Source organism: Scheffersomyces coipomensis (assembly GCF_036884675.1).
Source record: "Scheffersomyces coipomensis strain NRRL Y-17651 chromosome Unknown DFJ63scaffold_5, whole genome shotgun sequence".
Taxonomy (NCBI): Eukaryota; Fungi; Ascomycota; class Pichiomycetes; order Serinales; family Debaryomycetaceae; genus Scheffersomyces; species Scheffersomyces coipomensis.
The window spans coordinates 470859-493920 of record NW_027042896.1 but is presented as its reverse complement, the minus strand read 5'-3'; the positions used below and the strand labels follow the sequence as shown (position 1 = coordinate 493920).

Genomic DNA, 23062 nt, shown 5'->3' with positions numbered 1-23062 from the left:
CAGCTCTTTCTTTCTTCAAACTATTTTCAAACTTTGCAATTGATCAATTTCTCTATTAATATCTCCAGCATTCCCACCATATAACTTTTCTATATACTCTTTATAGTTATTAAGATGATAGATCTGGTTATCAGATCCTTCTTATCCCGGTATAGATGGCAAAAATTAACTGTGTGATCTGGAGTAGAGAATGTCGTTCCATTTTAAGTAAAATGTCGCAGAGTTGAGAAAAGAAAAAAAGAAAAATGTCGTCCAGTCAATTTTTGATTTTTTTCCAACACTTCAAAATTTAATTAAGCACCCGATTTTTACAGCAAATGATTTAAACCAATTGGATCAACGAATTCACTTAAAGAAGATAAGATGATTGGATTAACTCGTCAATTAGCAAGAACCTCATATCGTCAATACGCCACCACAACTGCCACTTCCAGTCCTAAGAAAATCGGTGCTTTCAGAGGAGGATTTGTTGGTTTCTTACTTGGGGTAACTGCTACTGGTGCTGCTTCATATTATTATTTATTAGATCAATATAAATTAGCTAATAATACCGTTGTGGCTGATATTGTTGCTTTACAAGCTTCCATTAGTAAATTGGAAAAACATATCAATTCTTTAGATGATTCCAAAAAGTAAGTAATTAGATCGACTTATCATAATTAATTATCCCCAAGATTCTCCGGGAAAATACTTTGTATCATAGTATATTATCATTCAAGAATGAATGATAAAGCTAATTAGAAACTATTAGTTTATTAAACAGATGCCGATAATCCATTACCAAAAATTATATATACAAAATTTATGTGTCTCTATATAGGTACTATATATATGTATTAATGCAAAAAAAAGGGTTGTTTTTATTTATGTACAGATTGAAAAATGAACAAACATTTGTAGATATTGATTGATTTATTCATTAAAGTTCACTGATAAATTTAGTTACATCAGTTAATAATTGTTTGAATTGAGGTTTATTTATATCTTGAGACATATCCCCTGTGAAATTAATTTCAACTTTTCTTCCTCCTAATTCACCACCTTCAACTGAATTTAATTCAATGGTGGTGGTATCATCTAAATTGAATTCTAATTTTCTTCTATAGTTGATACTTATGAAATTATATTTGATGGTTTCACCATTTATGATTATATTCAAATCAGGATGTATTGAAATAGGAACTTTACCTCTGAAATTCATAGTTGATTTCTTTAACCATTTGGAAATACCAGGTTGACTTTTAAATCGATTGTTTCTGCTAGTGGTGGCTGATAAAATAGAACGGAATTCTTCATTCTTATCAACTTCCACATCATCAGCTTGAGTTTCTTCAATTACTTCTTCTTCTTCCGTTAATAAGTTTCCAGATAATTGACATGAAACTTTAATATCAGATCCAAATGAAGGTAATGATACATAACTATTATTCTCCCCTTCAACAGTGACAGCTTGGAAAGTATCTAAATCAGGAATCTTCTTTTCATTTAAGTTAATCCAAATTTCAATAGGAGGATATTTTACAATATTATCTCCATCTTCATGTTGATTTATTTCTGATACATTTCCAAATGAAACAGCAGGTAAGAATTGAAGTTGAATCACATAAGTTTGAGGATCTTCACTTAAGAAATGATTTGATTTTGATATTGATGATTCTGACCAATCTTGTAAGGGGTAGGAAAGAACTTTACTATTGGCCAACTCCACATTGGTATTGAAATCATATCTTAATTGTGATACGTCTTCAGCGGATGATATGATTGGTTTACGGGGGATTAAAGCTCCACGTTCAGAATTGGAATCTTCCCCTTTAAATAAGATATGTCCAAGTGTGGCCACGAAAATTGGACTATTTAAATTATCTTCTTCTACCCCCTTTAATTCATTTCTATATTTGAAATCAACTAAGAAGTCATAAAGTTTATCAACCTCCGAATCAGAAATAGTATTGTTAAGGTTAAATTGAATGGATTCTTGTGAAGAAGAAATAATTTCTTCCTCTATTATTTCTTCTTGTTGTTCTTGTTCTTGCTCTTTTATGTCATCCAAAAGTTCATTATTATCAAGTTCCAAGGTTGATCTAAACAAGGAGAGTGCTTCTTCATCACTTTTAATAGCATTCTGAGGAGATATGACATTTTTAATTTGTTCAAATTCATCTTGGAATGACAAATCAGTTGATTCCAAAGCATCGTTTGAAAATTTATTTAATTCCTTTAATAACATTTCATTATTACGTAAAGAATCAGATTTGACATTCGTTCTTAATTTGAATAAATTTTCAGATCTATTATTCCAACTCACAGCCATATCATCCTTATATGGTAAAAAGTTTAATGAAGTTATATCTTGTAATGAAGATTGAGGAATGAATAAATCTTTCTTTAAATGTCTATGTCTATCCACTGCTAATGACCATAATACTAATCTTTTGAATCGCTTCAATTGCTTTACATGAAGGGAAGTCAATTCATAAACTTCATCATTGATATGATGGAAATAGACATCAGTGATTTTAACTAATTTTTGAGCAAAATTATCATATTTTTCATTTCCTAAGATTTGCTTTATGATTGTAAAATCAATAGTTTCAGTAAATGCTGAACCTAAAATTGAATTTAAATTGATTTCAGCATTTGTGATTTGTGAAGATGAACCAACAAATTTTATGGTATCTTTATTGGAATCGAATTTAACTTCGGCACCACAATTTTGAATATGTTCAAGAGCTTCTTGATTATTCAGTAATAAGATGAATAAATCCTTTTTAGACAATTTAAATGAACTTTCCGATAAATAATCTTCACTAAAACTTCTAAAATTAACCACTTCAACATTCCAAATATCTTTAAAGATTCGTTCTATAAGAATTGGTTTAGTTCTATTAATGGATTTTTTCTTGGATGAGAATTCAGGTAAGGCATAATTGGTAGTTAAATAATCTTGTAATTGACGTTTGGTATATGCTTGATCTATATCTTTGATTAATTTATCTGATCTTTTCTTACTTATCTTTAAGATTAATGGTTTTAATTTATCAATGGAACTATTTAATGATGTACGTGATTGTTTTCGAGGAGATTTTCGTGATGATGATGACGATGATAAATATTGTGAACGATTCAGTGTTGATGATGATGATGATGATGATGTTTGATTCTCTAAATCTTGCTCTAGTTTTAAATCCTTTATAATATTATGACTATTTTGATCAAATTGTAAGATTTCATCTGATAAAAAATCACCTTGATCTTCCTTTCTAATAACTCTTTTAACAGATTTCGAACTATTTAATCGTTGGACGTATTTTTCATATCCTTTATCAGATATTTCTGATGGTGATAAAAAGATTCGTTTATTTCTACCTTGAACTTTAGGAGCTAATTTAGAAGTATCTTGTAATTCTTTATGAATAACTTCAGGTATTATATGTTTAATTTTATCATAACCAAGACTATGAAAGGTAGAAAGATATCGTAAACCAGGAGTTCGTACCCCTCGACATGCCAATATCCTGCATTTCCCCACTGTATCTATCCTACTAAATAACATATGATGATAGAACTGACTTTATATATATGAATCTTGAAGGTAATTTGGTATTTGTACATACCTTTCTTTTTGACTGTAAATTTTTTTATAGCTGTATATGCAATACAATAATTTTTTTTTCATCTCATTGATCACGCGATTAGAATACACGTGATAGTTCATGTGATCACTTGATCACATGAGTGATCATATGACTTAAAGTCATGTGCATCTCGGTGATTCAAATTGTATCATGCCATTTTTGTAAATGGCCTACGGCTCGTTCTTTGTTTCCATTAGAGATAAAAATGGGGTGTCTCGCTTCGCTTATCCATTCCCAAAGATTTATGTCATTAATATTTTTTTGCGGAATAATCTTAAACACTTAATCGCTTATAACCACCCTACTCCGAGAATTATGATAACCATTTTTTAAGATGACTTATACCGACTAACTTAAAATGGATTATTGAGATCACCAACTTGATATCGTCAGCTTGGAATATAAAATCTCCATAAAAGTATCCTAATTTGATTTTTATCCCTTTAGTTTCGTTAATTAATTTTTTTTACTCTTTTACTCTTTAAGCAATTATCATACATAATGTCAAGTGCTAAAGTTATACTTCGACCATCGTATTTAGCCAGTCGTGGAGTAGGCTTACCCTTATTTACCAGATCAGTTTATTTCCCTTTAATGGTTAAATCTTCTGGTTTAAGATCTTTCCATGATACTCCAAATAAACAAAATACCACTTTAGGTAATGTTAATTTCCCTCCTCATCATAATAATACTACCACTACTACCACCAATGAATCTAATTCAATTACTGCTGAAGCGGTTAAAAATTTAACAACTCCTTTACATGTTAATCAAACTGAATATTTAAAAGATTTCACTGTATCTGAAGTATTCTCTAATCTCGTTATTGGTTTATGTACTTTAAATAAACCAATTTTAAATTTTTGTATTAAAATATTCCCTTATACTCCAATTCCAATCATTAAAGCTTTAGTTTATAAAATCTATTGTGGTGGTGAAACCATTGATCAAGTTAAACAAGCTGGTACAAGATTAGCTGAAAGAGGTATTAATAATATGATGATTTCTTTAACTATTGAAGCTTGTGAAGGTAATGATAATATTGATCCTGCTTATATTGTTAGTGAAACTGCTAAATCAGTTAATGAAATCTTAGTTCCTCATACTTTAAAAGTGATTCAAGAATCAGGTAAAGATATTAATTCAATTCCACCTGGTTATGTTGCTTTAAAACCAACTGGTTTTGCTGAAGATGCTGCCAAAGTTTTAAAATTCTTTAAAACTGATCCAAAATATGCTCAAGAATTTGAAGAATTAGTTGAGAAAGTTTCAACCATTTGTCAAACCATTTATGATGCTAATAAACAATTAGCTAAACAATACCCTCAAAGATCAGCTCCATTTGTTGTTGGTGTCATTGATGCTGAAAAACATGATTTACAAGAAGGAGTTTATGAATTACAAAGAAGATTATATGCTAAATTCAATAAACTTAATGAACCAGTTTCAGTAGTTGGTACTTTACAAATGTATTTAAGTCAATCAGCAGAATTATTAAGTTTAGAAGAAAGATTAGCCAAAGAAAATAACTATAGATTAGGTTTGAAATTAGTTAGAGGTGCTTATATTCATTCTGAAAAGAATAGAGCTGAAATCATTCACAAGACACAAGAAGATACTGATTCAAATTATAATCAAGGTATTTCATATGTTATTGATTCAATCTTAGAAAATAAAGAAAATGAAAAAAACAATTGGTCATTTAGTCGTTGCATCTCATAATGGTGAATCCATGAAATTAGCCACTTCAAAATTACAAAAGGATACCGATAAGGAAAATAAAAATAAAAATAATGTAGTATTAGGTCAATTATTAGGTATGGCAGATAATATTACTCATGATTTAATTAAAAATCATAAAGTTGATAATGTTATCAAATATGTTCCTTGGGGTCCACCATTAGAAACTAAAGAATATTTATTAAGAAGATTAGAAGAAAATGGTGATGCTGTTAAAAGTAATAATGGTTTCCCATTAGTTAAAGCTTCTGCTTCTGCTTTATTCAAACGTGCTTTTGGATTAGCATAAAAAGTTTTATGATTTCTATTTAAAAGTTTTTCAATTCTAGATATATGTATATTATAATGAAATAATGAAATAAAATAATCAAAAAAAAAAGTCTATTAAATATTAATGACAAATGTAGGTGCTTCCCAAATATAACTACTAATAACACATTGAACTACCCACTCCCAATTAATTACTTTAACAGTGGGTTTACCTAATTGGGTATTCTGTAACTTTTGACCAACTTTACTCTTGGTGCGAGTGGCCGATGATGTGGGTGATACCTTTTGTAAGATAGAAGTGATCGCTCTAGAATCATCATAGATCATTATCTTTCCTTCATCTGCCTTGGTTAATTTTTGTACTTCTGGCATGACATCATCTGCCTTGTTACAATATATGATTTGTTTGACTCCAAAGGCATAAAACACAAATTTAGATGTATCCAAAGTTTCATTGCTCTTATTATTAATGAAATAAATAATACTGGTATCCTGTAATAAGTTATTATTATTTTCCAATTGTTTATCCAAGTGCAAACCTTGATCGTAATTAAGTCGGAAATTATAAGTATCCAAACTTTTAGTAGCATGTAAAAAACTTGATTTTCCAGCTGGTAATAAATATATTGGCCATTGAGTTAATTTGTGGGGGTCATGTATGCAATCAGTAATAAATGAATCAGAAACAATGGGCCACCCTAAGGCTAGAGCTTGTAAATATTTTGCACTTCGACAAAATCCATTCGATATCATGGCGGCAAATTTATATTCATATAAACCTTTTGAAATCAAAGAGGTTGAGTTAGGAGCATAACTTACTAATTCGTGAAATCCATCATTAACAACTTTACCTCCGTTCTTTACAATCAAGTCAAAGAGTTTATCTTTTCTCTCTCCTTCGATACTGGTTATACTGAAAACCATATGGGAGAATAATTTATCGACATCAATGATGATCGAATTCTTATGAGGAGAAGTCCTAGTGGACGTTACAGGAGATGACATCTTTGATTTAGGTTGATCATCAAAAGTCTTAGTCATAATGATTGATTTCTTTTCATCTGTATCTTCTAACATATCTTGATCTTCAAAGATTAATTGAAAATTCAGTTGATGATGTATCCAATCTGAAACTTCCATAACACATTCAGAAAGTAAAAATGAATGCTCAATATCTTTAGCTTTAGCTTTACCTTTAAGTTTTTTTGCATGAACGACGTTATATCCTCTTATGCATGTTATACCGGTAACAGATTGGTCATAACTTAAACCAGTAACGATATAATCTGTAGCTATGTTTGCCTTCGTCCGTATAAGATCACCAATTCTAATATCTAATAAATGTAAATCATAATTCTTAATATCATAAATACCTTCATCGAATTGAATTTGCAGAACTTCACTCCAGGGTGCAACCAACTTACCAGGATACATTTTAAGATTAAATGATGCCCAAACGGAATCCCTATGTTTTATATTTTGTTCAGTTAATACTTCCAGTTCTTCGATTCTTAAGGGTCCAATGACTTCATGATCATCATCTGCATTCAGTGGTTGAGATTGACTATCGACAATAAGATTCTTTCTTCTTCTTTTAGTAGTAACATCTTGTCTTGACAGTTCATCCTTTATGTCTTCTTCAATATCGATATCTTCAATTTCAGAACTGATATCATCAAACAGATTATTTATACCTGGAACTTTCAAATCAATTGAACCATTTAAGGATTTTGCTCGTCTCTTCAATATCTTCACTGGCGATGATGAAGTATTATTGAATATGGATGATTCTATCACTTTAGATGAACTAGATTCTGATATGGATTTTGTGTCAGTTAAGAAAACTTTATCTAATGACGAGCTTCGCTTATCATCACCACCAACAAGCTTTCTTCGTTTAAGTTTATTCGTTAGTAAACTATCCTCATATGGGTTTTCCAAATACGTTATTGATGGTTCTTCCTCTTCCTCCTCTTCTTCTACTTTGATATCAACATCTGCTTCAGGGTCCTTCTCTATATCTGAATTAACTTCCACATCAGCTTCATCTACAAACTTGGAAACTTCAAGGATGGAGATTTCTGTACTATTACCAACATCCTCCAAATATGTTACATTCGAATCTTGAGTATTAGGGACCTGCCTATGTGAAGTAACTCTTTCAATTGTGGATGGAACTTGTACAAGCGTTGCCTTAACTTCTTCGTCAGGTCCTATGATTGTCAGTTCATCTATATTTGACGTGTCTATCATATCTGTATCATCTTGATTTGGTGTTGGTTTCAAAGGAGTACGGAAATCAGTACTCTTCGTGGAAGTGGAAGTTGTGATTGCTCCAGTTTCATCTGATGAAAATATAACTCGTTCTTTTGACTGTATAATTTGCGTATCAGCTTGATCATTAGTACTTGTGATTGGCCGAATGACTTGTGTATCAGCTTGTTCATTTGTGCTTGTAATTGGCCGTATAACTTGAGTATCAACTAAATCAAGTTGGATATGACTTATGACATCACTATCTCCTTCTTCCTTTGAATTTAGTATAGAGTTACGCTTAGGGATAACTTGAGTATCAGCAGTTAATAACGAAATATCTTTGACTCCCTGTAATACATTAACAGGGCTTGTCGGTACATCTTGTAGAATATTGGATGTATCGATATGATTAGCTTCATTTGAAGAAGGTGGAGGAATAGTGGTAATATTATATTTTGGGAGATTATCAAAGAAATGGTCCAGTTTTTCATTCTCTAAGAAGGTAGTCTCAATATTGTCATCGTCTTGAGTTACACCTTCATCGAATTGAATACCATTATTATTATTGGCATGAGTATGATTATTGAATGGTGAATCAGCTTGAGTTTCTTTAACTTCAGCCGTAGAAATATCATTACGAAACACAAGACTATTATTCAAGTCATCATGGTATCCCCCATTGGCGAGTGTGCTTCCTTCATCTGTATCTCGATTTACACTCATTTGTATAGTTGTCATTAGACCATTCTATGGTAAAGTCTGTCTTAATTATAGATCAAATGAATTGCAACTCATTTTTCAAAATTTACATTTTTTAACGCGACTGAAAAATTTAAAACACAATTTATTTCAAATAATAATAATTATAGTTATAATAATAATAATACATTAGACATTAAGCTATATACAATAGTTTACAAATTAGCTATTGGGTGGGTATTGGTTGTGTAGGAAGAGAGAGATGTAAACACTAATATCTACCAAATGTAGATGAAGGTTGTTTAAGTTCCTTTGGTACATATTCACTCTTTACCACAAATACAGCAAATAAACCAATCCTCATATCCTTTTTATGGTGTTGAATATAATCTGGTACTCTACTATCTCTGAAATCAATGGGTATGAGATATGAATCTTTAACGAAAGCAGGTTTACCTGATAACACTCCAACTTTATTTTGCATGAGCAAATACAGGTATAATCTACTAAAATCTGCATCATTTTCAGCAAGACTCTTAATTTCAACAAAATACAATTCTCTTGATTTCATGATTTTGGTTAAATATTTATCAGCCACGATTCTATCCAATCTACCCATTACAGTATATGACTTTGCAGTAAGAATATCATTACAAACAGCTGTAGATCTTTCTAATTCATTCATTCTAGTACAAGAATAAAAACTACCTGTAGCATTAAATTCAGCAAAGTCAGGAAATTTAACAAATCCATTCCATACTTTAGGAGTTGGGACTGAAACTTCAGAATCTATACCAATGATTTTATCAAGGTCTTTATCATCAATTAAATCATTAACTTGATCTAATTCACTTGATTCTCTTGAAGTTTTTTCTGTATTCAGATTACCGGCTAAATCAGATAAAGCACCTTCACCATCCACACTAGTTGCTTCACCAGCTGCAAAATCATCTTCATCTTGACTATTATGTTCAACATCTGCTGCTCCATTTACTTCATCGTCATCTTCTTCCTCAATACGAGGATTGATGTTATTGTATTCACTAACCAGTTGTCTATCAGCAACAACTCTTGGTTTTAATATAACATCTTCATCTTCATCGACTGAAAATCTTCTATGATCAACTTTTTTAGTAGTGATACCTATATCAATAGTATCAGGTGTATCATTTTCATTTTCTCTTATGATATCTCCTTTATGAGTTCTACGAATAATATCAGTAGCACTATTTTCAGTTAAAATAATATTCTTCATATTTGAATGATTTAAAGCTTCCACTCTTTCAATTTCAAGGTTTATTTCCTTTGGAGTTTTCTTTACCACTTGTTCAAGGGTAATAGTTTCTTTAATGATATCTTTCATGAAATATTTCTTTAATAAGAATAAAATTCTTCTTCCTTCTGATATATACATTTTACTTGGAAATGTTGTAAATATAATATCTTCAATTTCCAAAGCCCAATCTGAAACTTTCTTTTCTTTATCTTCATTAGTTATTTCATAGCCAGGGGGGAAACTTTTCTTAAAATAATTATAAAATGCTAAAGCGGTGCTAACTCTATGTTCATCCTTTAACTTTTCTCTAATTAATAGACTACTATCTTCTTTATTTCTCTTTGCAAGACAAATATTACACACATGACTCTTGGGAATATCCTTTGATGTCTTATAACCCATACATTTAGCATGTTGCCAAGTATTGCATTGATCACAAAGGACAAATGTCCCACCTTTATCATTATTTTCATCATAATTTGATTTATTAGTACCACAAGGAGTACAATTAACTTCTGATTCTTCAACATCGGGTGATTCCCCTCCTTGAACATAATCATCATCATCATCATTATTAGCATCACCTTTCTTATTTGGTCTATCATCCTTCTTACCTCCTGCTCTTCTTGGTTTCTTCTTGACATATTTGAGTTCTTCTATTTCATCTCCACTATCATAGTCGTCGCTTCCAATGGTAACGGCCTCTAATAGTCTCTTTGAATGCTGACCCTTATTAGCTCTTGACGAGCGTCTTGTACCCAACACCATCGACTTCTTACTATTTGGACGAGTTATATTATATTGTATGTGATTGATTCTGAATAAATTGAATAAATCGAATTCAAAAGAGCTTTTTGGGGTACTATAGAAATAGAATTTTTAATAATAAAAACGTATATCTTCTACTTAATTAAAAAGAGAGTATTCTTGGCCACAGAGTGTACTTTAGACAACGAGTGATATACACTTTAATATATATGGCTTTTGAAATGGTTTAGCTTGATATATCTCTAACTTGATACTTATAACAAACCAGTTTTTAAAAAGTTCAATTTGTGACAAATTTTCTTTTTACGTTTAAACGGTTTTATTTTTGGCACTTTGCACACGACCCTTACAAAAAGAAAAGTATGATAAGCTCAACTTACATTTACAGTATTCTGAAACACATTTAAAACAATCAAAAAGTTATACATTACTATTTAATTTAAAACACCCTAACCAATTACTTATAAACCGAATTTCTTTCTTTTTTTTTTTAATTTTAATTTAATTTTTTAATTTTTTATAATATACTTTTGTAACATTGTGTGATAGGAGAAATAATCTGAAACACAAATATGATGCCATAAACTGAAACAAACAAAGCTACTTCAAAGTCCTTTGATCAATGCCATAAGATCATTATCATCTCCAAGCATCTCTTCTACATTCAGAAGTGCAGTTTCATTGAATAAACCTGATTTTGTCGATCTGAACCCTTCTGAAACTGCTTCCACAATTGATGCTCTTCTTCTCTTTTGTTTTGTAGATAATGAACTTGAAGCAGGAATAGCAGAAGCAGGTATAGCAGCAACAGAAACAGCCACTACGGAGCTCTTTCTAGAACTACTACTTGGCTTGTTCACATGACTGGATACTTTGGGCACTGATGGTTTACGATGCTTGTTATTATTAGTATAAGAACTTTTACTAGTTTGATAATGAGATGTGACATTTTCAGGATGAACCAAAGCATTTTGTAAAATTGATTTATTTCTAAATGCCCCAAGTGGAACTTTTTTCTTTTGACTATTGAAATCTCTCCAAATCTTGATATCATTCTCATCATCATTATCAAGTTCACTTACATTTAATAATTCATCTAATCCCATAGCATCATCAGAAACATCATTATGAGCCGCTACTATACTTCTTCTTGCTTTACTTTTAATTTCAAATGCTTTATTGATACTACCAGTTTGTAAGATTCTGGTTGATAATCCATCAATAATTCCAAATGGTTTACTATCAAGAGCAACCCAAGTACCTAATATTGGAGGACGATAATCTGCAGTCTTGGATGATAAAACTTCTTTAGCCTTTTGTGAACCAACTTTGGTTTTATTGGTTGACGTAGGTAAGTTTAAATCTTCATCTGTAGATTCTCCACTTTCATATCCATCATCAATGTTTGAACGATCACTGAATTCAAGATTTGGGGCGACACTTTTTCTTCTATTATTGTTAAGGGCTGCAGTTAAAGTCATACGACGATTGGAAGTTTTGGTATCCATGCTTTTTGAAATTTCATCCGCTATTTTATCATCATCATCTTCAACGTACCCATCATTATCTTCTTCATCACTTGATCCTCCATCATCTGAACTAAAGAAATAATTCCATAAATAGGTATCATCATCTTCATCACTATTCATGGCACTTGGTTTTGTCTTATGTTTATGCTTATGTTTATGTTTATCTTTCTTATCTTTTATATCCAGTACTTCACTATTGGTTTGTGATTTAATACTGGCATCATCAGTATGATGATTATTATTATTATTATTATGTTGTGGTTTGTTATGAGTGAAAAATGGAGCATTAAAATCAATTAAATCTTCATATCCATCATCTTCATCATCATCTTCGACTTCTGATTCAGATCCACTATCAATACTACTTTCATATTGTAATACATGTGTTGAATCACCATGAGTATCAATGGCTTTAAAAGAATTTATTAAAGTTTTACGATTGGATGAATCACTGAAATTATAATCTTCAATACCAATTTCTTCTTCTTCTTCATCAAATCCATTAGTTTCAAATTCATTAACTAAGAATTTTTCTTCTTCTTTTAAAAATGGATCATTTTCTTCATCATCTCCAACTGAATCTGCTGAACTACTTCTTCTAAATTTAGTTTGTTTTTCAACCCCACTATTAGTGAATTCTTCTAAATCATTATCAGCCTGTAAAGTGGCTAAAAGTTCATTATCATCGATTTCATAATCATCATCAGAACTTAATTCACTTTCTTTGATTTTAGGAACTTGAATTAATTGATTATCAAAATCAAAATTAAAATCAGTAACTTTATCAATCACATCAGCATTATTCGGTATATTCCCTTCCGTATCAATATCAATTTCTTCACCAATATCTTCTTCTTGTATTTCGAATTTTTCATCAACGTTACTCGTAGTGGTAGATTCCATATCTTCATCATCATTATCATCATCGATATCATGATCTTCATCATTTTCATTATCACTATTGTCTTTCTTTTCGAAATCATCGAATTCAAATGTGAAATTGATTCCATCAGGTATTACCGCATCTGACCGACGTCTACCGAATTTAGCTTTATTATTATTATTATTATTATTATTATTATGATTATCGTTGATTTGTTGTTTTTTAGTGGTGGGTTTTTGTTGTGCAAGAGCAGTTATATCAGAAATATCAACTTCCGATTCAGATTCTAATTCCAGATCAATATCTGAACCATCATCAACATTAGTGGTGGTTACGGGGATTTGTTTTGCTTTTAAAGCTTTCATGGCACGAGCAGCTTGAAGTGATTTTACTTTCTTTTGAGCTTGTAATTTAATGAAATCAACATCTGATTCATCATCTGAACTAGAGAATAAATCTTCTTCATCATCATCATCGTCATCATCATCTTCAGAGTCATCGGAATTATCATTTATATTCTGATTCCAATCCCAATTTATGGACTTTTTAGATGATTTTTTCTTATTACTTACACCTTTAATACCACTTTTAGTCTTTTTATTATATTTTGCGGATGTGAATTGATTTTGTTTGGATGTAGTATTATTACCATCATCTGAAACAGCCGTCAAAGAAGATTCTGAATCTGATATGGATTCAACTTCATATACAGTAGCATTATCATAAATTTTATCTGAATCAGATGAAGATGATTCCGCTATACTAAATCTTCGATTCTTTATACTATTATTATGACCATTTTTATAATATTGATTTTTATATGATTTAAAGTTTTTCCCTCCAACTGAAGTTGAATGTTTTGAATTCAAGCCATTTGAAACTGCCTTTGAATTCTTATGATATGGCACTTTGGGACTTTTAGCCATACTTGATTTTTGTTTGTGGTTGCTTATCTGTTATCTGTCTGTCTGTTTATAAATCTCTATTATCTATAGTATTGTATGAATAATGGGTGGGTCTCCTTAAAGGTTGCAAAGGTATATTACCGAATCTGGGAAACTTGAATTGAAAAAGTAATAGTGCCTATTAAGATTAAACATAATATTATTTCTGAGAGTTCTTAGCAATGAAATCCTCAAATATAATGAAATAGAAAGTAAGTAACAAGCTATGTTATGATTTACAAAGCTTTAATTTGATTTGTCACTTGATGACGTTTATCTGTTTGTTTGTATGTTTGTGATGCGATTGATCTTATACCAATTAAAAGATGCTGAGCAACAGGAAAGTAATCGTTTGAAATGGATAGCGTGGTATGATAGCACAATGGTCTAGATAGACGAACCTTGAATAGCTATTGATTGATTGTTATGATATTGACTGTAAGCAGTTGTATCGTTATTATCTATGTAAACGGTTTGTCTGTTAAAATTTTTTTTGGGATTTTCTTTTTTTAGTTTTGTAACCCTCATGAGATGAGGCTCTCTCTGTCGTCTTTTGTTTAAAATTTCACCTTTAACTAACTACTGCGAAATATTTACTGTAACTGTGGATGGATATTCCTAGTGTGACCATACGGGTCAAGATATAAGTTAGAGACAAGTACACTACTCTACAGGTACACACACTACTTATCGAAATAATACTTGTATTACTTTCTAAAGGTATTATTATAATACTTCAAGGTACAATCTCCATCTATATACATGTATTTAGTATGAAATATTTTTGCACCTGAAAATCATTTATAATAACAAAAAAACTACTTTACACAGATTGATTAGGTTGGAAATGTATATAATAATGATAAATGAATTAACGTTATGATGATTTGTTGATTGTTGGATGGGATATGCATGAATAATGTCTTAAATGAGATTAAACTTTCTTTTCAGCATCAGCACTGGCAGTTAATCTTGCACTTAATTCAATTTGATCTTTAACAGCTTTAGTTAAATATTCAATCATAATCACATCTTGATTATGAGCACTGAATAAATTCTTTAATTCTTCACTATTACTTAATTGTTGAGGTCTATTCAATAAATTATTACTTAATAATCTTAATAAATCAATATCTTTATCAGAATTATGATTGGTTTCTAAACCTTTCGATTCAATATAATGTAATATATTATCAATGTTAGTATCAACCACTTGTAATTGTTTTGATAAATATGATAAATCAGATTCTAAACTTGTAGATGGAGTATTAACTGATTTTTCTTTTAAAATATTAAAGGCAATCTTTTCCGTAATTGATCCATTAACAACTTGATTTGGAATTGGAGTGAAAATATAGGAATTATTAACAGTAGTGGTTTTCCAACCAATTTGAGTATTGGCAGCTGGTTTACCAACTGCTGCACCAATATAAGTTGATAATTTTGGTACAGTTATTTGATTATCAGCTGTTAAATATTCAACATTTAAATAAATAGCAGCATGAGGAAATGCTCTATCACTTCCCTTGGAATAAAAATCATGAATCAAACTAGTAGTATTATCTATTTGATTTGAACTTCCAAACCATCCTAACACTGCTTCCTTTGGATGAGCCTTTTTATATAATTGGAATAAAGTTTTATGAACACTATCTTCAATAGTGATGGAATCTCCAGTTTCATTACATGGAACCACAAATGCATCTCTGATTTCAAGTTCTAATCCATCATCAGATCTTAATCCAACTAAAGTACCAATGATTCTCTTTTCAGCTGAAAGAACTTGTTTAGATACAATTTCTAAGATTTGGAAAAGAGCTGGTGCATGTATTTTGATATTGGCAGTTCCAGTGGCAGCAGATGCAGCTGGAGCAGAAACATTTGGTCTAACCAAATGCATAAAAGATGTTTCTCCAGACATAGTAGCTATAATAAGTATTGAATTTTGATCTATCTATAAATGGTTTTCACTGTTCTTTTGATTCAATTTGTGATGTTGAAGTTTTTTTTTTTTCAAAAAATTTTCATCACCAAAAAAATTTATATGGGTGGTTGTATGCAGGAAATAGGTAGATTCTAAGTTAATTATTAGATATAATAGGTATTAATAGTTAGTGGGATATGGGTTAATTAGTATTAAATTGATGCTAATAGATAGAAAAAATCATCTATCTAACTTATTTCTGTATAAAGTCATGAATATCATATAAAATCATACCATACAGTGACTTCTAACACCAATTAAACAGATTCAATTTGAAGAAAAATCGCGATTATCAAACAGAACCAGAAAATTTTGGATGATTACAAGTTTTTAAATATACATAACAAGCATTGAATTGCAAGTTCTATTCCATTACCATCTAGAATATGCTGGCCACAAGGATACGTGAAGAACCCAATACTAATATCAAACAAGAAAATGGTGGTGCCGATAATAATAATAATATCAAAATCGAAGACAATCAACCTAAGGTGTCTAATGAAGTTGATAACTCGAATCTAGAAACTAATATTGATTCATGGTTATTTCTGGAAAAATCATTTCTTGAATCATCTCCAAGTCGACAAGTGTTGAAATTAACTATACCTCAAGAATTAAAAGAACGAGATAGTAGCCATCAATTCATTATTCAAATTGGATCTAAATTAAAACTAGATAGCAGGACTATCTTAGCTGCTTCTATATATATTAATCGAGTATTTATGAGAATACCGATTAAAAAATCATCAAAACAATTTGTGGCATGTGCAGCTATAGCATTGGCATGTAAGTTACATGATACATATCGAACCCCGGCTAAGATTGCCTTGGAAGCAGCTATAGTGGCTAGTCCAGGTAGAGTGGTTGATGAACAAAGTCAAGTATTTTGGATGTTTAGAGATCAATTATTATATCGAGAAGAAGTGATTTTAAAAACGTTGAATTTCGATTTAAATATTGAATTACCTTATAATATTCGAGATGATCTCATTAAAGAATCTGCTCCTGATAATTCCATATATTATTCTAAAAAGCAAGAAATCTTAAGACAAACTACAACCCTTATAGAATTATTATCATCATTGCCCATATTCGTCATATATGATACTTATACAGTGTTTGGAATGGCATTAATATTAATCATCATAGAAGCAAGATCAAAATTTGAAACTCCAGATTTGAAATTACCCAAGAATTATTTAAGAATTAAATTACAAGTTGATGCAAATTTATGTTATCAATGTTTTGAATTCATTCAAAAACTTTTAAAATATTGTGATAGTGATCCAAAGGCCATAAGTAATAAATCAGCTAAGAAAAGAATAAGGCCAGTTTCATTCTCGGTATTTAAAGATGCTGCCAATGAAGAAGATTAGTTAAGTAATCTGAAAATATATGTCATCAACATCATCGTCATTTATAGTTCTTTGATTGTTTCTGTGTAGATCTCTATTCTTTTTGGTCTCGTTCTGTGTGAGATCTTTTTTTGTTTTTTTTGCAGTAGCCGCTCTGAAAATGAACTAAATTTTTGTTGCAAACTACTTTTAACCAGGGTTGAAGAGGACTTATGAAGGACAAATAAGATGGAAATGACATCTTATGAAGAAGAGATTGATTTCATTAAACTTAATTTAGAAGATGCCCTCATTGATATTCATCAAAGTGGCCTAGTTCCAGATCAATTGAATGATCAATATTCAATTCAAGATATTCAAACTGATCTACATCAATTGGAAACTTACTATAAAAAAGGTCAATTATATGAAATGTTAATCATGATTCCTAAATTCAGAATGTTAAAGGCCATCCCTCCTGAACTTCATTTTCTCTTTGGTATGACGTTCTTTGGGTTAGGTAGGATAAAACCAGCTTTAAGATCAATAACATTATCAATTGAACTTCAATTCATTCCAGAAAAGAAACGAATGTTTCTATTACATCTTCAATATATATTCATGAAGCTTAATATGGAAGATCGTGGTTTGAAATGTGCAGGGGAAATAATGGAAACTTCTAAAGCGGAATTATTTGAGAATTCAACTCATGATTTTATTAATAGTAGAGATAGATTCTTATATGATCAAGATTGTTTAAAGAAGTTATTGAATAAGTCAGATAATATAACTCAAAGTTTTGAACCTCATTTCCAAGCTCTTCATCTTCAAGCTGAATCAATTATAAATATGGGTGGTGTTATAGTTGATAATTCATTAGGTAAATTATGTATGAAGATTAATCAAGATCTATTATTTGTATATCTGAATTTAATGGATTGGATGAATGAAAGAACTCAAATTCAAGCAATGGAATCTACTAGTTTAATCCTTTTCAATTCTATCTTATCATTATGTCCATTATACTTATTTAAAGATATTATTAAAGGAGAAAAGTTTTTAGCATCTTATTTAAATAATCAACTTTCCTATGCCGTTATTAATTTAGAACATTTGAATTATAATTTAGAACCAGTGACTTTAATATCAAGATTAAGAAAACTTAAAGGTACCAGAGAAACTTGGTCAATGGTTGAACTTATGGTGATTCATAAAACTATTTTAGGTTTTATTCCTTATTATAAACAAGATTATCAACAAGCTGAAAAAGAGTTTGAATGGGTTCATAAATTCTTAATTAAATTAGATGAATATCTTATTATACCTCCTGATAATAATATTTTAACACCTAAGACTGCTCAAATTATTCTTATTTATATTGGATATTGTAAGAGTTATAGTCCAACTGTTCATTTAAAATCAAATTTAGTTAAATATCTCACAACTCTGGCTACATCATTAAATGAAAGTTTAGACAATGAAGAAGAGAATCCTGATCAAGATGGTTTTAATATCCAGAGTAAAGTTCATATCACTTATGCATTAATTTCAGAACAATTAGCTAAATTAGAATCTAAACTGATTATTATTGAAGATGAATATGGTGGTGAGAAATGTGCTTTACAATATGATAAAAGAAGATTATTAAGTCTGGTATATAACTATATTCAAAATTTAAGTTATGTATATGATGATGATTATATGATAGTTCCTATTTATGATCGAATTTTATGGTGTTTATTAATGATTGGAGGGGTTCATTTAAGAACTCTTTATTTCTTTTATATGTTAAGAAATCATTATTTAATTAAATCAGATTGCCATTATATTTATCCTACTAATAATGATGATTATAGACTTATTAATCATGAAAATATCCTTAATAATTATGAAAATGCTTGGGATATAATTGATAAGATTTGTTCAGTGGTTGTTACCACAAAAGTAGAAGAAACCAATGATATTTGGAGTTCAATTCATGGTAATGTATTATTAATCCCTCAAGTTTATGAATTATCAAATCGATTAGTATTATTATCTGAATCTTATGAAATTAAAAATGATGATAAACAATATATTGAATCAACTTCAGGTCAAATTGCCCCAAAAACTAAATCATGTCTTAAGAAACTGGTAAGTCAAGATTTTGCTGACACTATTGATGAGAGTAAAGAATTAATTAAGACATGGGTCAATTCATTCAAATTACAACATAAGTCAATACCTGATATAGTAAGTACTCTTATATAGATCTATAATAATAAAATTCATATAGTATCGTCGTCTAATAATCCGGAGGCCGCACATGACATCAACTGTGGTAATAAAAATTGGCAGCACCATCAAAAAAAAAATAATTACAGTTTCAGATTTAGTGATAGATTTCATTACTCAGAACACCTATCGATCGTATCATCATCAATCATGAATCAAGCGAGTACTGGTACTGGTACTGGTACTGGGACAGGTACAGCTATAGGTGCTACTGATGATGATCATTTGGATATATTTGCCGATTTAGATACTGATTTGATTGAGATCTTTAGTCGTGGCCAACAAGGTCAATTCTTTAGAGGTATACCATTAGAACAACATAATCAGCGATTAGATAATTTGAATGATTATTTGATTGCTCGAGCTGAGAATAGACAATACTTAAGATTAAGAGAACGGGAGTTGGAATTACTTCAAGAACTACAATTACATCAACGAGGGTTAGGATATGGATTTCAATATATTTATTTCATTTGGTTATTTGGTATACTACCCATACCTGCTCTTCATTATAAACAACTATGGAGGAAATACCGTCCTCATAATATCAGAGCTCTCTTAATGAAGTTTGTGGCTAGAACTCTTATGATATTGGTTCGAGTGATTCGATTTAGTTCATTTGTATTGGCGTCAAGTGCTTATTTACATGGGATTATCCGGAATTTATTCATTTTTAGTAATTATATCACCTTTTCAGAAAATTTTATGAGAGACGTATTAACTTATGTACTTCATGATTCAACTTTAATGTTAGATCGTCATTTTGAAGTTATGAAACATCAAGGAGATATTTTTTATTTTACTGATGATCCAAATTATAATAAATTTCTGATGTTTGAAATCATAGGTAAATTAATCATAAATTGGATATCAAGATCAATTCAAACTTCTTGTGTTAAAACAACTGTGGATTGGGAATGTACAGTTATGGATCAAAGTTTAATATTCAAATTTTCTGATGTTTTAATCTCATTCTTCCCATCATTACAACCAAGATCATTTTCTTTAAAGCTGGCTACAGTAGGAATATTTGTATTATATGCTTTAATTGGTGATATTATTTGTGTTAATATCTTGGTATTTTCATTTTATAATATTGGTACTAGAGTCTTAGGTTATAAATCAGTGATGGGTAATATTGGAAGTATTATCTATAATACGTTATTTAGTGAACTTTGTTAGAGGAAGTAGGTAGTATAAAGGGATATCTAACTGGTAGATTTTCCCCAAAGGTAATATAGATTTGTAATTAGATGTAAATCGAATGATTTGTTTGTAAACCTACTCTGTTTGGTGCCTTAGCCGCTAATTTAGCGGGTATGCGCATTTCTCCAGAAAGTGCCGGATTTGTGTGGGTGGTGAACTTTTTCTGTCTGGGGAAGATGATACTTTTTGACCATTTTCACTCTTTTCACTATCTATTAGTGAATTAACCAATCTACATTCAACAATGAGTGAATTACCAGAGTATATGAAAGCCATTGTGTACTATGCACCTTATGACGTTAGAACCGAATCAAGAAAAACCCCAACCATAATAGATCCATCGGATGTTATCCTTAAAGTGAAATATTCAGGATTATGTGGAAGTGATTTACATAGTTATAGAGGGCATATCAAAGGACCTGTTGATACTATCATTGGTCATGAATTCTTAGGTACTGTTGTTGCTAAGGGATCTGAAATTCTCGATTCAGAGTTTAAAATCGGAGAAGATGTTTTAAGTACATTTACGATTCAATGTGGGGTATGTTGGTATTGTAAACATGGATATTCGGGTCAATGTGTTAAAACCAATACATTTGGGAAAATCGGATTAGATGGTGGTCAAGCTGAATATGTTAGAGTTCCATATGCCAAATCTACCTTGATTAAAAAACCAACCTCGAAAGATGATACTGTTGATGATTCCGTTTATGTATTAATGGCTGATATATTTATCACGGGTTATTATGGAGTGAAAAAGATTCTTAATAATTTGAAAAATGAATCATCTCAAAGTGCAGTGAAACAAGATATCTCTGATATTACTATACTACAATTAGGTCTTGGTCCAGTAGGTTTATGTGCTTTAAGAGTATTGAAACATTTTGGATTTAAAAAAATTGTATGTATTGATAATGTTCCTTCAAGATTACAAGAAGCCAAAGCACTTGGAGCATACCAAACAATCAATTTCGAGACTGATGGTGATGCTATCAAGAAATTCATTGAATCCGAAACCGATGGAGTTGGATTTGATGCAATTTTAGAAGTGGTTGGTTCATCAGCTGCATTAAAGACTGCTTATGATTCTGTTCGTAGAAATGGATTTATTTCTTCATTAGGAATGGCGCATGGACCATTACCATTTGATGGACTTGAATGTTATTTAAAAAATATAAATATTTCGTTTGGAAGATGTCATGCTTGGTCATTATTTCCAGAAGCTCTTGAACTCTTTGAAGTTATGAAAGGAGATTTCAAACATTTTATTGATCATAAAACTGGATTGGATCAAAGTAAAGAGGCTTTTGAATTATTTGATACTCATAAAGTTAATAAAGTAGTGTTTGATTTAACATAAAAGTTTAAAGATTATATAGGTAATAATATGTAGTTCATTTACACCATACTTCCAAGCATTCGGACTATTACAATTAGTAACACTCAAAGAGCATAATTAGCTAAACTCAAGCGATATCGCTAACCTCTTATCTTCACCAGATCCAAAATAATCGTAGCGTCGTTCCGAGAGTTTCTTTCCAAATACATTTTCGATTTTGTCATAGAATTCATCCAATTTATCCTTTTCAAAATGCTTGACCAACATGAATCCCAAGAATTATTTTAAATTTATGTAATTTGACAAATCTAAATGAATATTATTATTTGTATTTTCATCAGGAAGGGAATCAAAGCAATCTATGCTTGATCTTATCAAATATAAACTAATTTTTCGTAAAATATTGCAAAAATAAAATTGATCCGCAAAATAAATGATACGCTTCTCTACATTCAGTTCTGCTTATCTACAAATGGGTAAATTTTAAAAGATCCTCTTTTTTATTCCTTCAGTTAGATTTCGCCAATTCAATCAGTCTATCAATCAACTATTCTTACCCACTATGGACGGAGATGAGACTAACCGATTATTAATCCATTACGCACGCAGGTTGCCTCTGCTTATCCATTCGATAACACTCGAAGTTCTGGGATTGTTTGAAAACAGCGGAGCTAGCATCAGAGTATTTTTAGCTTCTCTATTATTATGCATGGTGAAAGAAGAATATCCCCGTGAAAGTTCGAGAAGGAGGTACTCCACAATGATTCTAGATAATTCATTCTTAAGAGAAGAATTAATCAATGAACAAGTTCAGATCCTTGAACAAAGATATCCATTTCATACTACGAGGACGTAACTAGGAATATATTTAATATATAGAACCATGATAAACAAATTCTTAGATAGCCTATCCATTACTTAAAAT

General features: G+C 30.4%; 11 protein-coding genes across 11 annotated transcripts; 6 read left to right on the top strand and 5 right to left on the bottom strand. All coding sequences in view use genetic code 12, as the record gives it.

Moving 5' to 3' along the window:
- Positions 1 to 245: 245 nt before the first annotated feature.
- DFJ63DRAFT_342648 (uncharacterized protein) lies at positions 246 to 852 on the top strand (the record flags this gene model as incomplete). Its single annotated transcript, XM_064908744.1, has 2 exons — positions 246 to 255; positions 356 to 852. The coding sequence occupies 2 exons, from the start codon at positions 246 to 248 to the stop codon at positions 634 to 636; spliced, it is 291 nt and encodes a 96-aa protein (XP_064760925.1). The 3' UTR covers positions 637 to 852.
- Positions 853 to 3674, bottom strand: DFJ63DRAFT_342647 (uncharacterized protein). The gene has a single exon (XM_064908743.1). It carries the CDS (start codon positions 3551 to 3553, stop codon positions 920 to 922), a length of 2634 nt encoding a protein of 877 aa, XP_064760924.1. The 5' UTR covers positions 3554 to 3674; the 3' UTR covers positions 853 to 919.
- Positions 3675 to 4136: 462 nt separating this feature from the next.
- Positions 4137 to 5664, top strand: PUT1 (proline dehydrogenase; the record flags this gene model as incomplete). Its single annotated transcript, XM_064908366.1, has 2 exons — positions 4137 to 5274; positions 5342 to 5664. The coding sequence occupies 2 exons, from the start codon at positions 4137 to 4139 to the stop codon at positions 5662 to 5664; spliced, it is 1461 nt and encodes a 486-aa protein (XP_064760923.1).
- A 95-nt stretch (positions 5665 to 5759) lies between these two features.
- On the bottom strand, positions 5760 to 8624 carry RAD9 (chromatin-binding protein; the record flags this gene model as incomplete). The annotated part of the gene is made up of 1 exon (XM_064906311.1): positions 5760 to 8624. The coding sequence occupies one exon, from the start codon at positions 8622 to 8624 to the stop codon at positions 5760 to 5762; it is 2865 nt and encodes a 954-aa protein (XP_064760922.1).
- Positions 8625 to 8755: 131 nt separating this feature from the next.
- Positions 8756 to 11072, bottom strand: DFJ63DRAFT_186085 (uncharacterized protein). The gene has a single exon (XM_064903843.1). It carries the CDS (start codon positions 10642 to 10644, stop codon positions 8872 to 8874), a length of 1773 nt encoding a protein of 590 aa, XP_064760921.1. The 5' UTR covers positions 10645 to 11072; the 3' UTR covers positions 8756 to 8871.
- On the bottom strand, positions 10947 to 14458 carry IFH1 (Ifh1p). Its single transcript, XM_064903840.1, has one exon. The coding sequence runs from the start codon at positions 13980 to 13982 to the stop codon at positions 11250 to 11252; it is 2733 nt and encodes a 910-aa protein (XP_064760920.1). The 5' UTR covers positions 13983 to 14458; the 3' UTR covers positions 10947 to 11249.
- On the bottom strand, positions 14459 to 16311 carry DFJ63DRAFT_185949 (uncharacterized protein). The gene has a single exon (XM_064903837.1). It carries the CDS (start codon positions 15919 to 15921, stop codon positions 14935 to 14937), a length of 987 nt encoding a protein of 328 aa, XP_064760919.1. The 5' UTR covers positions 15922 to 16311; the 3' UTR covers positions 14459 to 14934.
- Position 16312: 1 nt separating this feature from the next.
- On the top strand, positions 16313 to 17464 carry BUR2 (Bur2p). Its single transcript, XM_064903838.1, has one exon. It carries the CDS (start codon positions 16371 to 16373, stop codon positions 17358 to 17360), a length of 990 nt encoding a protein of 329 aa, XP_064760918.1. The 5' UTR covers positions 16313 to 16370; the 3' UTR covers positions 17361 to 17464.
- Positions 17464 to 19655, top strand: PRM9 (Prm9p). The gene has a single exon (XM_064903839.1). It carries the CDS (start codon positions 17568 to 17570, stop codon positions 19566 to 19568), a length of 2001 nt encoding a protein of 666 aa, XP_064760917.1. The 5' UTR covers positions 17464 to 17567; the 3' UTR covers positions 19569 to 19655.
- An 87-nt stretch (positions 19656 to 19742) lies between these two features.
- DFJ63DRAFT_314191 (uncharacterized protein) lies at positions 19743 to 20774 on the top strand (the record flags this gene model as incomplete). Its single annotated transcript, XM_064906310.1, has 1 exon — positions 19743 to 20774. The coding sequence occupies one exon, from the start codon at positions 19743 to 19745 to the stop codon at positions 20772 to 20774; it is 1032 nt and encodes a 343-aa protein (XP_064760916.1).
- A 268-nt stretch (positions 20775 to 21042) lies between these two features.
- On the top strand, positions 21043 to 22158 carry DFJ63DRAFT_336346 (uncharacterized protein; the record flags this gene model as incomplete). Its single annotated transcript, XM_064908365.1, has 1 exon — positions 21043 to 22158. One exon carries the CDS (start codon positions 21043 to 21045, stop codon positions 22156 to 22158), a length of 1116 nt encoding a protein of 371 aa, XP_064760915.1.
- Positions 22159 to 23062: the final 904 nt, after the last annotated feature.